This window comes from Myiozetetes cayanensis, unplaced genomic scaffold (genome assembly GCF_022539395.1).
Source record: "Myiozetetes cayanensis isolate MyiCay16 unplaced genomic scaffold, myiCay2020 scf1, whole genome shotgun sequence".
Taxonomy (NCBI): domain Eukaryota; kingdom Metazoa; phylum Chordata; class Aves; order Passeriformes; family Tyrannidae; genus Myiozetetes; species Myiozetetes cayanensis.
This window is the reverse complement of record NW_026086604.1, coordinates 85,318,462-85,338,526: the sequence shown is the minus strand read 5'-3', so window position 1 is coordinate 85,338,526 and position 20,065 is coordinate 85,318,462. Positions and strand designations below refer to the sequence as shown.

The 20,065-nt window shown below is 44.4% G+C and overlaps 1 protein-coding gene across 2 annotated transcripts in view; it reads right to left on the bottom strand.

Moving 5' to 3' along the window:
* Window positions 1-18,601, bottom strand: part of DSP (desmoplakin) — a 72,547-nt gene extending 53,946 nt beyond the window's left edge. The window contains exons 1-2 of one of the 2 annotated variants that reach the window (XM_050309213.1): window positions 915-18,601; window positions 220-486 (exon numbers count right to left, since the gene is read on the bottom strand). In XM_050309213.1, the coding sequence (XP_050165170.1) occupies window positions 220-347 (128 nt within the window). In that variant the 5' untranslated portion in view covers window positions 348-486; window positions 915-18,601. Of the gene's footprint in view, window positions 1-219 lie in introns of both variants that reach the window. The other variant, XM_050309204.1, reaches the window with a different exon arrangement.
* Window positions 18,602-20,065: the final 1,464 nt, after the last annotated feature.

The following is a 20,065-nucleotide window of genomic DNA, read 5'->3' as shown; positions in this document are numbered from 1 at the left end:
ACTTGCACGTGAAATGCTGGAATGTATTACTTTCACAAAATACGCCTTTTATCTTGCTGCAGCTAATAAGTCAAGAATTTTTCAGGCGTGCTTCATTCAAGTGGTGCTGCCTCAACAAGAGAGAGCTGCTGTGCCTTTTCCCTCCTCTCACAACCCTGCCAGCCAGCATATCCTGAGGGAGGCCTGGCACACCGGAAAACTGGCTCATGCCAAACTTACCTTCTGAAAAGAGGAGGGGTAAGATGGAGCATGGCCAAAACCAAGAAATCCTCATGGAGGTCCTCCTGCAGCACGGTCCCTTTGCCTCCAGGAGCTCTGGCTGAAACAAGCAGGATTTTCCATTGCATTCATCATCCCATCAGTGGGAAGCAAACTCCTGTCTCTCCTGAGCTCCAAAATGAGCTGGACTTGCTCATTGTTGATGCACACTCAGCCTCTTGTGGGCCAAGAGTGGTGTGGAGAATTAACTGCTTGACCTGGTCTCCTCTGATTAATAGAAGAAAAGGAAATTAATTTCATCTTTCATAGCCTGAGAATTAGCACTCCATGCCTATGGTACCTTGGAGGACTTAGTATAAGATTAGGTACTGTCTGGCACCAGCTAGGTATTCTTATATCTAAATCTCAGCTTAGACTAACAAATGTAAGTGTACATCCACATTGCAGGCATAATTTTTAGTGCTTCCATTTATGCAGAATAGAAACAAGGTCTCCTGAGATGCAAAAGAACTGGAGACTAATTTTAGTGACTGGTGTATAAGCTCAGTTTGCACAAACATGCAGCCTGCACAAATATTTGATTTATGAATGAAACAGGTTTATTGCTTACATAGAAGAATTTGGCACAAAAACGCCTTTTTGGATTATGAGTTTGCTATGTTTCTAAGGTGCAGTCTTAAGGTAAGACAACTTACCTTTCTTTTTACAGCATGATCCATTTGGGGTCTCTTGTGTTGTATCTGTTGTCTTCACACCTCCTAAAGAACTGGAAAATACAGGCAAGTCTCCACCCTCCAACCCAGGAAATGAAAATGACCCCAGTCCTCAATAAGATTGTTTGAGTTCTGGCTGATTAAAAGGCATGAGAAGGAGGTAAGGATGAGGCCCTCTGCCCTCTCTCACGTCACCTGGGAGAGCTGAGGCCCCTACCCTGCTCCCCAGGTTCCTGTAGCTTGCTTGGGAGGTCCAGGGAGGACAGTGACCTCTCTCTGCAACCTGTGATCCTGGACGCTCATTTGAAAAAGACCAGATTAGATAAATGTTCGATTCCACCCACTGAGCCAAACACATCTTGCATTTAAATCTGTTGATATCAGTGGCTGTGGACAAGGAATGGATTTGCTGCACTGCAGCTACCCACTGGATATCAGAAATTGCTGCTTGCAAATAATGTGTGGCTTTATCTCCTTCATGTCTATATATGTCCTGGCTATGCTGGCTGCAGCCCACCTTCCTTCTTCATATGATTCCTGGAGTAACACTATTTACCATCAACTCCACGTGAAATAGCGAGGCTAGGAATGTACGTCAGTGTGGAAAGTAGAGAGCTGAGGTGAGCAAATTCAATGTGGAAAGGAGCAGAGAGGCTCCAACTTTTGCTGGACTTCGCTTGTTATCTAGCTCCAGCACTCTCCCCCTGGCAGGGGTCTTCATAAAGAAATATTTCTTGTGAAAATAGGAAAAGTTTGGATAATGCCCTGATAAATATGATTGTAACAATGCTAAGAACAATTTGCTTTTTAAGAGAAGAAAATGAATTATTTTCCCCTCTATACCAATGAGAAGTGATCTGATTTCTAGTCAACAGCTAGAAATCCATCTTTTGGAGGGAATCTTCCAGAATCTCTAGTAGGCAATGTTTCAGGACCTACAGAGTAAACTTGCAAAGAATAGAAATGCAGGTTGCAAGTTTCCATGTCTTCCAAGCCTATTCCACAGGCATTTCCATCACACATTTAGATGTGAAAGACTTTCACCCTGACCAGCCAGTAGTTTTTGGTCTCAAAACAAAAAAAAGCCACATGAATATGCAAGCCAAACACCCCCAAGGCAACCTATTTCCCATTTTTTTCCGAAGCTACACTATGTCTGAGCTTTTCAAAGGCCAGGCCCTTGTCCTGGGCTAGGAGGGGAGAATTTGCCTCTCACATCCCTGACACAGCTCCCAGCTCCCATGAAGCTGTTCTGGCACAGAGCAATGGGTGTGGGAGGCAGGCAGGTTCCACCCCCCCCATCCCCTCACTATCAATAAACCATCATTCACACTGAGTTACAGGTAGGAACATGCCACTGGAAGGCTGCCTGTGTTGCTTCTGCCACCGATGGCTGCAAGTTAGACCTGCAGAGAGCATGAGGTACTATTTTTACAGGTCTGGCAAGCTGCAATTATAGAGGGACCACAATAAAGATAGAAAATAAACCCACATGGCCAACCAGTAGAGAGGGAGTGCTTTAGAACAAGGATCCACTCAGCTTTTCGCCTTCCACACTTGAGGAAATGACCCCTGCCCTTGGCAGCTACAGGTCTGCCCTGCCACAGTGTTGCACCAGAGAGCCAGAAATGCATGCTACTCTCTGTCTGCACACCCTCCAGCTCCTCCCCAGTACTCAGTTGCCTTCTGGACTGAAAATGACTGGCCAGGTTGGCAATCACAGTGCCAGCAACAAAAAAGGAGAGAGAGAGAGAGAGGTGGGGAAGAAAAAAAAAAAAAAAAAGCCTATGGTGGCATAAAACAGACCCTGCAGCAACAGCTGGATAGGAGCAATGCCTGCACTGCCAGTGTGGTGCTGGGAGTGGGTGGGATTGCATGTATTCATCTGTGAGACTTAGGGAGATTGAGAAGATGTAACTTTTACAGGGGGATGTAAAAACTCATGTGGTCTAGCCAAACAGATAAATAGAAACTGAAGCCTATGTGCTGTGCATACTGTAGACATTACGTAGCTCCAGTAAACACAGGGCAGAAAGAAAAGCCTTTAGGCTTTTTTAGGTGGGAACTGTCAGTGTGGCCAGGTAGGAGAGGGTAAGCTCCGGACAAAGAGGGTGAGGGAGGGTCGGACTGGGGAGCCGCTGACACTGCTGCTGCAACCTGCTACCTATGCAGGCACTGACAGGAGATGCCGAGGGGCGGGGGAAGTAAAGTCACTGATTCTAGAGGCACTGAACGTGTCCCTGCTCACGGCAGAGGCTGAGCCCGCCCACACAAAAATAAACTGGGACAATTCAGCACTTGGGGGTCTAAAGACGGCAGTATTGACAAGAAGAGTAGGACTGAAGTAAGTAATTCAGGGGTTTGTAATCTCCTAGCCCACTTTCCCCCATTCTTGTACTATTTTCATTCAGACACATTAATAATCTGTCGCTTTAGTTCCTCCACCTTGTTACCATTCCAAAGATGCCTTAGCCAGTTCCATTCGTTTTCATTGGGATTTATAGTTTTTCAGGTGGATACTTTAGAAAAGCTTTGCTTGGCACCAAGGGATATGGATCCAGCTGAAAGTTAGGAGCTCAAAAATCTTCAGTGACAGGCACCTGCCAAAATCCAGTGAGTAAAGTGCTGAACTTCCTTTCTCTGGAATAAACTGTTCCTCAAGGAAATCTTACCTCTCCCTTCCTTAAAGGAAAACGGAGAAATTTGCATTACCCTGACGCACTTGTGTTTAAACATAGACAAAGGCTTCTGTAAATTCAACCCATTATTTCATCCAGGCCATACCAAACTGATTGCTTCTCGTTAAGCTCCATGTTAGTATATGCAATGTGATAAGGCATTAGCATTATCATAGAATGACAGAAACATTTAGCTTGTAAAGGACCTCTTAGATCACCAAGTCCAACAATGAACAGTAACACTGCCAAGTCCAGACCTTATTTCCTTTAAAGAAACAGCTACTCTTAGCCAGTTGCCCAGGGATGCTCTGATTACAGTAATACTATACTGAATAATTTCATTTAATCTAAAAATACATAAAGAGATTTTTCCTGCTGAGGTTATGCTGTTTAATGCAAGACAATTTAAAATCTTTCCACATCTTGCATGCCTATTAAAGTACTCTAATTGCACCTGCTAGGAGAGCACTTTTGCAGAGAACTCATTGGTATCACCAAAGTTGTAAGAAACCAAGGCCCTTTTCTAGCCATCAGTGGGAGTAGCTGCAGTCCTAGTGATTAATGCAGCTATTAAGTTACAAAGAAAACTCTTCATCTGACTGTCCTCTGACTCAGCCGAAAACAAACTTCCTTTATCTCTTATTCTGCAGTCCAGGCCCCCTCCCCCGCTCCTTTTCCACATCAACAAAGGAAAACCTGGGACAAGATGAAAGAGCTGGGCCAGGGCTTTCATTAGCATACCAGGACAAGGAAGAAAGGTAAGAAGCTCAGGGAAGGACTCACTGCCCAATTCATGCCCCGTAACCAATGCCAAGGTGTGCTACGTGAAGCAACACAGTTGGTGTGTAGTATTTAATGACATTAAGTGTTGCTTCCTCCTGCCCATGCCAAATGTCATCCTTTAACACGGTTCTCAGACAAGCTCTGGTTTTAATCCTGCCTTACCTCTGACCATGCTCTAGCCCTCAAAAATTTGGAGACTCACTCTGCAGGCAGCCCCAGGGACCCATGGGGAGGAAGCCTGCAAAGCTTCCTGTTTTGCAGAGGAGAGCTCATAAACCCATCCTGCCGAATACCTCTGTTGAAAGCTTTTTATTTTAAGCCACTTTATCAAATGGCCTGTCACATGGTCTTAGTTTTATTAATGTCTCTTCCTAAACCTGCATAAACATATTTTACTATGCCATGTAACAAGGCAGTACTTTATCAGGAGCTTTCAGTGCATACAGCATAATTTACAGCAGTTGAGGAGTGGGCCAAAATATATTTGTAGTTTCACTATTTGTTACCTTTTATTACTGTGTGCTTTTTAATACATTGTGTATTCAACCTCAAAAGACAATATAATCCAAGCAAACAATACTGATAATGAGCACTGAATAACATCTTTTATGTCGCAGACAGATCACAACATTGTCCCTTGCCTGCAGAGATCACAAGTGACACAGCAGGTAAAAGGGGGAAGGAGAGAAAACCTACACCATCACTGCAATGCCCAGTAAGATTTTTCTTCCTAAGCTGCCAGATGAATTTCTGTTACAAGATTATTTTCACTAGTATGTTGCATTTCTGTATGGATGAATACATCGTTTTACAACCAGTCCTGACCTGCTACACTCTTGGCTGGCCCAAGTTAAAGCAGCACTATCTTCCATCTCGAGAATGAATGAGGAAGCACGGTGTCTCCAGGGGATGCTGGAAGAGTCCAGTCCTTTCTGCTGCAAGGCCCGTGACTGTGACCCATACCCACAGTTGTGTGTAAAATCGATCCTTCAGGATGCTGCCTCTATGAGCCTGGTCCTACTCTTACCTCTCACCTCCTTTCTCCCATGGAACAAAGAGGCAAGGAGTAGTTTCCAGCAGATGCTTGAGCCTCCTGGATTTATTTATTTCATCCAGTTTTCTTATTTGAAAGCCTTCTCTGGCTGGGGAAGATGCTGAGTAATTCCTCCATGAGGCACTCTGTGTGCCAGCTCCCACCCAGCTCCAGGTGAACCACAACGTGATCTCACATAGCAGCATGGGGTAGCCATAATACTTCTTCCTCCCGCCAACTTTTGCTTATCACACACCTATTAAGCTCCTGTCCTCTTCTGCAAAGAGGCTCCTACAGCCCAAGGGCCCCTCAAAATTTCTTAAGCCTCTCTACAATGCAAGAAATAGTACTATTAAATTTATAAATGAAGGAACAAGTACTGCAATGTCTTGCTCTTCCTATCTGCTATGCTCTTACTAGAGCAAAACCAGCTGCTGTGGTTACACAGAGCCTCATGAAAGAGCACAGACAGGAATGAGCTACAGGAACATGTCCCCTTTCTCCTTACTATCACAGGTATTGGTGGCAGCCTCCAGCAGCTAGCTAGCTGTCTGTCTGTCTGTCTGTCTACCTATCTATCAGAATCACCCCCAGGTTTTCTCTTGCCCTCTCCCTGGTCATTTACAGGTACATTGAACAGCACAGGCTGAGGCGAGACACTGCTGATGACTTCCCTTCATAGCCATGCTTCTGCATTCACTTTGCTTTACCCCAGGGATGGCATCCCTCATAGCAATTAGTGAAAGCTTCTTGTCCTACTATAACTTTCTATAATTTTCCCTTTAACTGACTTTGCTTTTCCAGTAATTATACCATGCAGGTATTTATGGGTGTAATGGACACATGGGACAACAAATCCACCCGAGTATCTATAAAAATTAGGATTTATACTCCACCCAAATGCTGACTTCAGCATCACATCATCTCCCAGTTCAGTGAGGCTCTCCACAGAAGTCATCGTATTGCTCCTGAAGGCTTCATTCTCCCAGCAGACCAGTTGTTTGAGTGCCTGACACATTTGCTGGTGCTGCACTTGCCACTGGTGAGCATTGCTTCCCTGTGACTGAAGTGAAGTCTGGTCCAATCATTCACTGTCAGTATTAACTGATTTCCCAGTCCCACCCCTTCCCCAGAGAGCAAACAACTAACCAGACAAGCAGAGGGGTACCAGGCAATCTGCAGCACAGCCTCTTCCAGCAGAAACCTGACCCTTCTTGGTCTTGGAGACATTCAGCCTTCAGGCTAACCTGTTGTTCAACCCCTAACAGCAGCCACTAAGGGGTACCAGACACAGAACTGCAGAGGAAATACACTTCCATGCTTGCTTGAGGAATGTCCTTTTTCTTAGTGGCTGCACAATGTCCACATGTGGAATACAGGCTCTTCTGGCATGGAAAGTTCATCAGATTCAGGAAAGGTCAGATACACACCGATGCCCAAGAAATATTCAAGAGACAGATCCATTTGTTCCATGCACTCCCTCCCCCAACTGAGAGTTTGCAAACACACATCTCAACCTTAAGCGCGTGCCCACAAAGTCATTGTCAGGTCAGATATATTATTGTGGGACAGCTCCTCATGCACTAATTTGGAAAGGAAATAACTAAGAAATATATTAATTTCTTTCAAAAATGTTAAGACTGTCATGCTAAGTGCTGCACATTTGCGTGTGATTTTCTCTTACACGATGCTTCCATATTTGTGCCAGCACCGTTCAGTTTTGTAAACATGTTAACATTATTTATATTATCTTCACTTCTGAGCCAGAATAAATATCAAAAGGGATTTTTTTTTTAAATTGTCTAAATAGTCAAAGCTGGATATGTCCTACATAGTAGATTCATGAGGTTTACATTAATAAATTGTGGTTGGAAGAAAGACATTTATGGCACATTTTTACACAGGACAATTTTCACTGAAAGAGATGAAAAATAGTTGTTGTTTTTTTCTTACAGAGACTCAGAAGTTGGGAAAATACCATCTGTTTTCATGAAAAGTAAGAAACATGATATTTTCTGACCTCGTTTTGTATTGACTTTTTTCTGATCAACCTCTTTGATGACAGTCATTTTATACCTCACTGCAAATCAGCACAAGGTCTGTGTAAGGAAAATTTGTATTAATCCCTGTATTAATTCCCACATTCCTACTTGACGGGCCATACTTTTTCCTGTGACACAGGTTGTATGTAGACTGTATCAAGTACTGCTATCCAAGCACTGGCTAAGTAACATTTCAGGGAATATTGATAATATTCATGCCAAATATTTTCGCATGTACCTACATGACACACCCCTTGCTGCCAACAAACATGATGACAGTAAACCTTTCTGATAGGTGGTCAGTATACCTCAGATAACTATGAGAAAATAAGAGAAAAATAAGATGGGATCCCTGCTGTAATATCACTGTTTCTCAGCTTGTCCCTGTGGGGTTTCACCCATTCACAAGACCTTGAAGGACTGCTGTCTTCAAATCATCAATGAACTTCCCCTGCTAATTCTTCAGTCCTGAGCACTCACAAAAATATTTTGTTTTGGTTTAACTCCTATTTTGAAATCCCTTGCACAGGCTCTGTGAGCCTTCCTGCCCTCTCCCAATAGCTCACTACCAAGAAGAAACCACTCGTAAAAACTGGAGCTGAGATCAGCTGGAGAATTAGAGTTTTCCATCTTTTATGAAAAGAATTAATGAAAAAAAAATATCATGAGGGACCATAAAAATAACCCCTTTTTTCTTCAGCTGGCTTTAATCTCTCCCTCACTTTCAGGAAGGACGGCTCCCAGTGGTGGTCCCAGATCAGATGCTGTACATGAAGCAGCTGTATTTCAGAGCACAGTAAATCACTTGCAGACATCCAAATTGGCCACAGATGCAGAGCCAGCTCATCCAACAATGTACAGGACAGTAACGCTCAGGAAGCAACTTTAGTTTCATCAACTAAGGTAGCTTGGGTGACGCCTTTGCCTGAAGCACTGCACTGGCTTTCTCTTGCAGCCAAAAAAAAAGCTGCTGAGTGTGGACAAATCAAGGAACAGATTAAAAAGTAGCTGAGCTGATGCATGTGCTTTGTATATCATGTTCCTTCAATGTACGATTCAATCCAAACTCCTCAGGCATCAAATGGTGGACTGGGGACGTGACTTGGTTTTCTCCTCCATTATTAAAGAAAAATCCACAATATGGTTTTTGAAAGGATCAGCTTGAAGTGACGCATGCACACCCAAAAAATGCAAAAAGCACCTCACTCCAAGTTGCATAAGCATTCAAGATAATATATTATTTTTTAAAATGTGCTTTTCGATATTGCTTAACAAATTATATAAAGACAATTGGCTTCATGTTCTCTTACAACAGACAACTAAAGTTTTGTCAATACACCTGCACAGAGCTAATGGGAAAGGTGCTTGGGTCTCCCTGATATCAAAGTGTCCTGTGTGCCACTATTCTTGCATTTCCCTGGACCTGATAGGAGTACATGTGTAGCACTTCAGAAATCAAGAGGTTTCTTTAATACCAAATGCAGGGAATGAAAGCATTTCACATCTTTCAGAAGCGTCTGCTCATGCTGAGCTCAGTGATGCTACAACCTCCAAACAAGAGCCTGAGGTCCATAACTGGTTTTTAAAATATTTAAAACACAGGGGGCGGGAAGTCAAACAGTTGTTTTTACTTATTTTGTTTTGTAAACATGCCCAGCAACTGCAAATACCACTGTAGTTCAGAGGGAGGGGAGCTGCTGGGAAGACAAGCAGTACCTTTTTGAACAGTGTGGCATCAATCAGGGCACAGCACAGAGATATATGTTAACAGGGGCTTTCACTCTGCCATGAGTATAGGGTTTGATTTGACAACTCCCCAGAGCCTGCTGCAAGCTTTGGGAGAAGCCCCTCGACTTCCATGGCCAGTGGGTCAGTACCACAGAAAACCAAGTCAAAACAACCCACAGAGAACAATGGAAAAGTAGAAGCACATTGCTAAGAGCTACAGCGCTCTTAGGGGTTGCTGCATCCTACTTCTGGAGGAACAGCCACTGCTGGTACCAAATGACAAGAGCCAATACAACGTGAGGCATTTGCAATTCAAAGAGATGGTGGTGTCAGAGGCAGAAGTGGAAGCCAAGTAAAGCCTCCGCGCTCCTGCCCTGAGTACAACTGCAGAGGAAGGAGTTAACACCAGGTAGGTTTCGCTTTACTAAAAAGATTTTTGTTTTGTTTTGGTTTTAAATCAACATGCCTGCACCTGTCAGGGAGAAACCATCAACTCAGTACAATCACAGAGATCTAGAGGGCAGATCCTCCAGGATCATCCATCACGCCCTGGTCCGGAGGAGTTGAAAAAGTTGTAATAAACACAATGCAAGCAAGCAAAGGGCTAGAAGGTGAGATCAAAAGGTTTACCCAGCATGCCTAGCTGTGGGAATGGGGAGTGCAGCTGGGTACATGAAAGGGTTACACCCAAAAAATGAAGGCGACTGCCAAGCAGGGCGGAAAGAAAATCTGTTTACAATTGCAAAGCCTCATGCTTCCATCATCAGGTGTTACAGAGCAGGAATCGTTCCCTGCAAAATTTCCAATTAGCTTCCATGACTTTTTCTGCACATAGTTTCCTTTCTTATTATTTGTTTGGAAAATTCTTTTCTGGAGTACTGTTCCCATGCAAACCAAGAATTAAAAAAACCAACCCCCCCAAAAATCTGATGTCATTCGGATGAGCTGTATGCCAGTTCAGACAGGACCATAATGGAAAAAACCCTCAAAACTCTCAACTATTTGCTCTGATTCAGGTTCAACTTTTCAGCTTTACCTGTAACAAAAATAGTGATAACTTCTTATGTCCTTATAGAGGATCCAATCCATGGAATAATTTGAATTTTATTACACCCTCCCTCCAAAAAAAATTTCATTTAAAAAGTAAAGAAAGCTACTGTTGCCTCCCTCTCTCCCAGAGCAAGTACAAGTCCTGAATATGCCTTTGTGTTTTCAAATAAGTGGTCAACTTGAAAATAAAATTAAAAAAACAAAACAAAACAAAACAAAACCAAAACAGAAAGGAAGAGGAACTTAGAAATACTTTGAAAAACAAGCACCAAGGCAACTACTGACTTAGTAATGGCCAATATTTTGAGGTCTGAGAAGCTTAAGATTGGGTCTTCCAGAAGAAGGTCTTCAGTACCTTCTGAAGAAGAAGAAGAAAAAGAAAGGAACCGATATGGAGCCCTTTCAGGCCAGTACGTCACTGAAGATGAGACAGGGACTTCGCTGACCCTTGAGGCTGTTTGCTGTGAGGGAACTCAAACTCTTCCTATTAAGAGATAAGGTTAAGAAAATCATCACAAAGCACCTACATTGAAATACTGCTAATAATACAGCGTTCTGCTTTCCTGGGATGGTTTGAAAGCTTGCCGTATTTTTATTGGACTTTCCAATGATGTCAGTTTGAGGCAGGGCTTAGGCAAGTAATTGCTAAAGGGTGAGTCTAAAAAGGGTATAATTACTGAAGGGAGTGCCTGATGTGGGAAAGTGGCATTCCAGCTGGAGGGAGAGATGGGTCGGTCTCTCCTGGGTCCCAATGAACTCCCAGATACCGCACGAGTGTTCTCTGCCCTGTGCAGTTAGTTACAACCATGCAACACTACTGACCTCAGTTATTCTTCAGCAATTACTCAGGCAACAGCAATTCCATGTCCAGCGTTATTCACTGTCACAATGCTGGGAATGCAAGCACATCTTGAACCCGTAAGATACATAACCCTCAAGTTATTGCATCAGGCAATGGTTGCAAAACAGACAATTGCTGACTTCAGTAAGGTTGCATGGGTGTAACTGAGAATAAAAATTTGGCCCGTAGCATTTGGAATGGTTTCACTGTAACTTGCAAGAGGGATGCAGAGGAATCCTCCTTTTGAAATGGAAACAGTACATCCCCTGCTGTCCATCTCCTGCCCACAAAGGTTGCTCATCCTCCTCTTACAAATGAGAGGAATTCCAGGTGTCACGCTAGATATCCATCCTCCTTTAAACCACTCCTTTACACTCACCTCTCCCACAAATGCTGACAACTGCCAAACTGGTCCGTAAATAGTCTGTAAAAAAACTCCCTGGTAGGCCAGAGCTGTGTAGCTGCTCACCCATGCCCATCGAGCCATTTGCTTCATTCAGGTTTTTGGTCTTCCTGTTGAGAAAGGCTGAAAGAGCTCTGCAGCCTTTTCTCTTAGACTTATCTACATGGTACTACAGTCCCCAGCCAAACTGGAATACAAGATGGATGGACATCACAGCCTCATCTCCAAAGCACAAGAAGTTCAATCATCTTGTCTTGTGCACTTTGATGAATGCTACCAAATCCAATAGCCCAGGAGTCACTCAGAGATGCGAGGCTACAGCTACCCTGGAAGTAAAACCACTCCTAACAAGCTACAGTTTTGTCGTGCCTTCCTTCCCACACGAATATTTGTGTCTTTTGCCTGCACTGTCCCTTGTGTAAAAAGCAAACTCCCAGAAGAGATGACCCACTGGAGGCTTTTCCAAGAGCTGCTGTGCTGGTCTGGGAGCTTACATCCCTTCCCGGCCCTGGCTAATGTAACTGTGAGAGCTGGCTCAAGGTGCACTGACACCCCAAAGGCATGCATGGCTGACAGCACAGCACACACCAGTGGATGGCTGTATGCAATCTGTGCCACATGTTGAAGGATTTCAGTTGCATCATTTTATTTTTCTCCCTCATTTGTCCCCTTTCCTTTCAGTACACAACCACAGGTTCTCCTGGCTGCTTTAGTCGTAACAGCTACCTTCAAGACTTGATCAAAACACACTTCATTTTTATTTAAGCCTTGACACCAAACTGATTTAATTACTCTCAGCTCCCATTTCCAACACTTCACCACCCCAGCCAGAACATTGCATCACCCGGCCTCACTGATCGTCAATAAATTGCACTCATTAAACATCTCCCAGAACAATACACTGAGCAATGGAAACAGCACCAACATTGTTAATCCCATACAAACACACAAAAAATCCTTTAATTCTGCACAGCAAAACCCATAGGCAGCCACAGAGTACTTAGTGTAATTGATGGGCTTCCCATAAAAGGGCCTGGCTGGTCGCAGAAAGCCTACATCTCATTTCTGTTCACTTAAGCGGAAATCTCTTTGCAGTAGCAACTGTGGGCATTGTTACTGGTTTCTCCAAATGAAAAAAATGACAAGAAAGTGTTCCTGGTTCACCTGTGGGAGAGGAAATATTCCATAAAACATGTTTGACAGGGACTTACCAGGATCTTGGGAAAGTTTTATATTGAAGTACTTGGAAAGCCAGCGCTGAAGGCAAGTTCAAATTGGTTTTTGACTCCTTTACGCAATAACAAATTTTGTCCTTCTTTTTTCTCTCTCAAATAAATAAACAACTTCCATTGCAGGCTGAAGCTTGTTCAACACTGGGAAAAGAGCAGGACTGGCTTTTCTCTCCACCACCTAACATGTGTAAAATGTTGAATTACATCTTAATGCAATCACTTTGGATGGTTGAAAAGAGATCATTACAAATAGAGTATTTTGTTATTTTTCAGTTTTTTCAGGGATATAAGTAGTAATTCTTAGAAGCTCAGGAAAAAGAAAAAAGCACACAACTGATTGTTTGGAACAGTTCTTTTAAATGCTTTAAAAACAACTTTGGAGGAACCACTCACTTTCTTCTACTGCATCAACACTAATGTGCTAGTACATCAAAAACATGACACGACCAAGAAACCCTGTGTCTCCTTCAGCTGAAAACTCCTCAGCCCCATTCGAAGCCAGCCTTAAAGTACAACTCCCATCAGCTGCAGCAGGAGTTGAGCCTTTAGCAAGATTGAGCCCTTGGTCTGGTCCCTACCCATCCCTAATAATGATACGTACTCTGTGCTGCACCAATATGCCTGATGTCATGGAGGCAAGTCCCTGCAAATCTGCCACCTCAACCACATACCCCCACAGGGAGTGGCTTTTCAAACAAGTCAAAACTGCCCTGAAAAGAGTCTCCAGCTCTCCCTGCTGTTTCTTTGTTTTTCCCCAAATGTAGTTGTGGTGTGTACTCCATGGTAAAGGTGAGGAGCTTAAGTCAGGTTGGACCAATAAGGCAGGGGGACTGGAAAGCACTCAGATCATGGTGGATATATCAGTGACAACGTCCAGAACAAGCAACAGTGCAAAAGGGGATGGAGAACAACAAAGTGGCAACCCCTTCTCCTCCTGCTTAACTGCTCTTTCCCCTCAAGCTTTGGCTACCCAGCCTGCTGCTCCAGCACTTGAGCTACCACCAAAAGACCAACTATTTCCTGTATCCACCACTATTAGAGCAAAGTAAGTTGTTTAAAGCAAGTTGTTTCATACATGTACGGTACTACCCCCTTACATTTCCTCAAGGGCCCAAGTATCTGTCAGATCTGAGGTCTACCATGCACGGTGGTAGTTCTCAAGTCCACAAAAAGGCCTGTTTGTAGCCCAAAGAGACACAATGCTCTGCAACAAATGCACACTTAACTCTCCACAGGCTCATGCCTTTCTGAGGACCACGGAATGAGAAACCTGACAAGAACAGAGGACAAACAATTCCTCAAGTTTCTTCTCTAATCAGAAGTATAAAAGTATGAAAAGCAACACTTTATATCAAGAACACAAACTTTTTCTTTTAAACAGCAACAACCAGGAAGCCCTCTGTTCCCCATTTCTAGTCAGCACTAGCCTTCATCTCATCCTGCCAACTTGCAGTTCTCTGGGCTCTGGACATCCCAAATCGAACCCTGGTATGTGGACAAAAACCGGTCCTCTTACCACCTCAGAGCAAACCTTATGCCAAACAACTCAACACATCTGACCTCAATTTGACACTCAATCCTCACTAGATCTAGTGAGAAGCCTGCTTACCCAGCCCTACCTCTCCAAACCTTGACTCCAACCTGCTTTGACTATTTGTAGGTTAACAGCAACCTTACCAACATGATGACCGTAACTTACATACCGTACAAACATCAATCTGCACAGTGAAGAATTCAGAAAGATATCACCTTTTCGGAGCTGCTGCCCACACCCCTAACCGAAGTGCTGGTGGCAGACAGGCAATATCTCCCCGCTCAGAATTCAGCATCATTTTTTATAGTACAAACATCCACTCAGACTTTACAGAGCTGCCCATCCTGAGTCCCAGGATGGGACAGAGAGGAATGCACAGATAATTTCATTTCTGGATCCTAGAAGTACCACCAAGCTAGGCTGATTCTGGACAGTACCAGCTTGGCAAGCTGCTGGCTCTGTCTGATCACCGGTTTAGATTATGGAGTGAAGGGGCTGCAGAACCAGCTTTGTTTCTTGCTTGTTTAGGTGCCAGCAGATTGGGATGGCAGCTGGTGCTGATCATACAACCCAGAATGATGTCTGGGGAATACAGGACTTTCCTGTTTCAGGGTAAGGCTAGAGTTGGAGCTGGGGCTAGCACTCCAGACTGAAAGAACTAAATCTGTCCTCAGGCCCTGATGTGTGGGGGGCTGCAGTCAGCTACAGAAAAGCAGCCCTGACTGAGCGTGGGAGGGGAGTGACATCCCAGAGCACAGGGCTCATGTCAGGCTTCAAGGGTTGAGGCTCAGAGTAGGTAAAGGGATTAAAATAATGCTTAAGAGCAGGAATGCCAATTAAATACTCTGGATCTCCAGAAGATAGCTATGGATCAAACTTTCATGTCCCCATCACTAGCCCTAATGCCAGGCCTTACCCAGCACTAATGCCAGGAGAAGGGTTACTGTTCATCTTGCATCCTGCTCTGCAGCAACCTGCTGGAACCATAGCCTGCTGTTTGCTTTTTTTTAAGGAAAAAAAAAAAAAAAGAAACTATAAATGCACAAAACCCCAAGCAATACCTTCCAACTGCAAGTCCCAGCCTCGTGGCCTTTGCAAGCTCCAAAGCAGACATGGATCTCTGGGCTAGATCAGAGAGATAGCCTTGAACCCACTACTGTAGGCTAGGTCTAGCATTCACATCGTGTCTCAGGAGAGCTTGCAGTTCCACACAGTCTGCAGAGGTTGGAGGCAGGCTGTTGCATGTCAGGAAGAAGGGCCAAGTTTGTTCTTATGTCAGTCCTTTGAAAATAAACAACCATGTTGGGGTGGTGGGGAAAGGAAGAAAAAAAGAGCAACTTGAACTGTTTTCAGGGCTAGTGATTGTGGCAAAACAATTGCTAAACATTGCATTACACAAAAGATGGGTGTTTATGCTTGTGAATTTGGACATCTGAAGAAGTACCCCCTTAGCATTTTTTAGATTCTCACCATGAGCCTTCATATGTACAAGGGGAAAGAAGTCTCCTCAGTGTTTGTCAAGTGCCATCTAGAACCTCTTCCTAAACCCAGCATTAATACCACTGCTGCAGGCCCGGCCTGGCCCAGAACAAATTATGCCCCCATGACCTCGAACTATAAAACTTTGTCCAAGAACTACAGATTCGAGAGAAAAAACCCCAAACAAATAAAAGTTGTAGGTGCATGTGCAAATCCATCAAAATTTATAGAAAGTTATGCAGAGAATTGAAACATCAACAGCACTTTTCACATATTAAGGGAGCCTTAACACTTTCCAACACACTCTGAGCAAGAACTTACTTCTCCCTCTAGAGGACAGGAAGATTAGCACAAGGAACATAAGGTCATGTCAAGACCAGAAAACTAACGAGATACTAAGGCAGAGGGTCAGCGTTTTTGCTTTGAAAGTCTACTAGCATTTGAGAATGACCAAAATTACAACTGTAAAAACAATGAGTCATTAACTTAGGTATTTATTTTTACAGCAATGCCCCAGAAAGTTCAAAATAAATTCTGAGTTGCTTTTTGCATTTAAGAGATCTGTGAAGCTGTTTACCACAGAATGTTTTAGGAGTTCATTGAGACTGACAAAAAAATTTCTTTAAGTCCTCCCTCACACACCGTGTCCAAAACACCCTTTTGTTTCCTTAGTAGGAAGAGGTAAAGACAGACATAATCAGACAAGACTGTCCCCATAACCAGACAAGAGACCCCTAACACCCCTTTCCTACCCCAGTGGTCCCCTATCATCCTGCAAGTGCACCTCAGGGGACAAGCTCAGGCTGAAGGACACATAGAGACAAAGCACCTGCCTTGTTCTGCTCCTGTGCATCATGTTTACATTATCAAATTGACCAATTTTGCAGGTGAAAACAGGAGGTGAAGGTTCAGCTGGAGAACCAGTAAGCAATCTGGTATTCTGGAATTCAGCTCTCACAGCTCCTCATCATCAGCGTCTCCACTACCTGTGACCAAAACTTGTGGGACACATTGGTCCTCAGAAAACGTTGGCCTCACCTCTTTTGTCTTTCAAAGGACCGCAGGTGTGACTCTTGTCTGAGCACACAAGCCAAAAGCAAGCATGTAGCCTGCCACAGCTAGTTTTGCATTGTTTAATCAAAATATTTCAGCATGGAAATCAAATCCCTCTAAGGAGACATATCCTTCATGCAAAGCTGGTTTTACTGGCTTCATCACCGGGAAACCACATTCACAAAACTCCACCTTCCAATGCTTCTATTGCTACATATAATAAAATATATAGCATGGAAGAAGCAACAAATTAATACCAGTCTGGCACAGACCTCGGATCCATGAGGAAGCCTAGTGCCTACTGCTCAGAGTACAAACCAGCCATCTGGCACCATGGGACTTCAGGGAGATGGGGTTGAACCCCTGAAAAACTCCAACACCTCACTAAAGAACTTTTTGGGAACTTTAAATATCTTATCCAGGAGTATCTGCGTCCCCAGTCATTCACTGGGACTCTGTGGGAGATGTATGGGGGGAGGACTGCAAGACAGGACTACTTGGGAATGCCCTGGAAGATAGGATTAATTGCTTTTGTACATTTTTATCTTTGACAGCAGAGCTGTAAATATTCCCACTCTACATATTTAAGCTTTCTAATGCCACTAAATCTTTTGGCCGCAAATTCACAGAAATGCATTTTTCCAAGCATCTGACCTGTGCCTGAGAATTTGATGTTGTTCATACGCTCAGCCTGTTCTTAAATAAAGACGTAAATAATAAGTTAACAGCATTTCAGATTAGGCAAGTAATTTTCAGACCATGCTTACCTGCACTAGTGCAAACACACAAGCAGCATTCTGCTGCAACTCACCCACAACCTGCCCTCTCCATAAAGCACCTTCTACTGCCTGTTTTAAATCAATCCTCTCCCCTGGTTTAAGCCAGAAAGGGTGTAAAAGCATTTGACAGTTCTGCTTTGGCAGCTGCAAAAATTCATTCTGATTGCCTGACAGACTTGGACTCCATTTTCAGAGAAGGCAGATAACAAAACAGTTGTGTTTTGAAAAACACACCAGCCAATTATCAAAAGCTCTGCTTGCAGAAACATTCCAAAAGCCTCAGTGCCAAAGCAACTGAGTTTATGCCTTGAGTTCAGTAAAGACGTTCTTATTCAAAAGGGGAAAAATAGTAATCTGGATTCTCCACTTGGACACTGGAACACCCATCAGCAGTGGAGCAGAGGAGGACCATGTCTGCAGTCAACAGAAGGGAATTCTCAAGTCTTAGGGGTAGGGATCATACCCGCACAGTTCAGTCTCACTGCCACAGGGTCATCTCCTGTTGCCACAGCCCACCAGTCACCCCACAGCCCACCTCTCCAGGTTGTTTGTCTGTGGTGTGTGACATCAGGTGAGCTCCACAAAGAAGGCTCTTACAAGAGACCCAAGAGCCTTACCGTTAAGTACAATCTTGGGAAGCAGAGGAAGGGAACCGAGGGCGGGGGGAAAGTATGGAAAATAAAGAGGGAGCATTACTTTGAGCTGGTTTTGTCGCAGTTCTCTTTATACACAGAACTGGTATTCCTGCCCTGGCAATACTTCTCTGTCTGCATGTGTGCCAGCAGCAGGGCACAGCATAAACATGCTGTTGTAGCCAACAGAGTGGGCCTTGTCAGACCCTCATCTCTGGGGGGAAAAACAACATAAATGAGTATCTATGTTACTTTGAAGCTTTTTCTTTAGCACAGGATACAAAGTCATGCCATCCCATTCCCATCCTCCCCAACCCCAATCAGACTGGTAGCCTTTGGATAGTTATGTCTAGCATTCATCAACAGCCATTCTCCTGCTTCAGGAATCACCAGGAAGATGGCCCAACTCATGATTCTCACCCAAAAAGCTCCCACCCACCCCATTCCTGTAGACTGCCTCACTTCTATACGTGTCAAGCCTGCAATGGCCAGGACACACGAACTGCAGTCACGGCCCACCTCGAAAACGACATACCCCACTGCAACAGCCATCCCCACACCACCTGCACTTGCACAACATGGGCTTTTCTAGCATGCTCCACCTCAGGTCCCCTGCAAACACCTCAACTACATAAACACACCCTAGAGCAAACACCTGAGGCAGGTAGCTCCTGCTTCACATAGCCCACACAGACAGTCCTGCCGCACATCACTGCAAGCAAGGGTCCAATCTGGAATGACTGATTCAGGATTACTTTCCTGCTACAGGATGGCTAGAGCCAGGAAAACTTGATCAGGCTGTGGTGCATGACCTGGAGGGAAGACAAGGTTATGTAGGCTGGGATGTTTCCTCTTCCCTCAAGCACAGATAATAGCAACCTCCTTTCTCTGAAGTGTCTTCTCAGGCAAAGGAGGTAAACACCCACCCCCCAGTTGGACACACATTCTGGCTCTGGGGTTTCCAGGCGTTTTGCCAAGATCTAGCACCTATCCTTGTCTTCAGAGCAGCCAGCCCCAAAGAAAATGTGGTTGTCTCTTGTGTCTGACAACCCCCGACTCACTCTGATCAGCCATGGACCAGTTTCCTGGTGGAGTCATCCACAGCTGAGCTACATAAAATTAAAACACACACAGCTTCGTAGAGATTCACTTACACTTAGCCCATTTCGCCAAAAACACCGAGGTCTGCCCAGTGCACAGCTTGTTACTGGGGAAAGGCTACAACTCGGACACAATTCCCCACTGCACCCACAACCCCTAGTCCCTACACACGCTTCCTGGTGCATGCTCCTCCATGAACCACAGCTGCTACCGCAGACGCGCACACCACAGCCCCATCAGTCAGCAGAAGAATCCCCAACACAAGGGGATTCCAAGGGCCAAGTGCACAAAGCTGTTGCTGTTTAAGTCACCTTCAGCACTGCACCGACGATACAACCAGCCAGGCTCAGGTCAGCTATTGCTGAGGTCAGTCATCTCTGCTTGATTATGTCTCTGCGCAAGCTCCCACAAAGGCAAGGGGAAGCAGGAAACAAAGCGTCCATACTTTTAGATCAACCCTTGGTGTTAAGACAAATGGCCACCACCAGTTTGACCTCATCTCTGGATATTGGTCTTGCATGTCCTTTCACTACCAAGTTAGAGGCTGCCCTCTTTCTTGCACATTGGCACTGATGTAATGCCAATTTCCAAAATGCAGATGTTTTATCTTGGTCTCCCAACAAACATCCCCATTTGCTGATAAAACACCAGTCTTGCTTCCCAACACGCTCCAGCCATACTGTCCACACTTCTATGCCTACTGTATGTGAGAGTGTATCAGTCCCTGTGTGGACAGGGAGAAAGCGAGGGAAGAGAAAGAGAGAG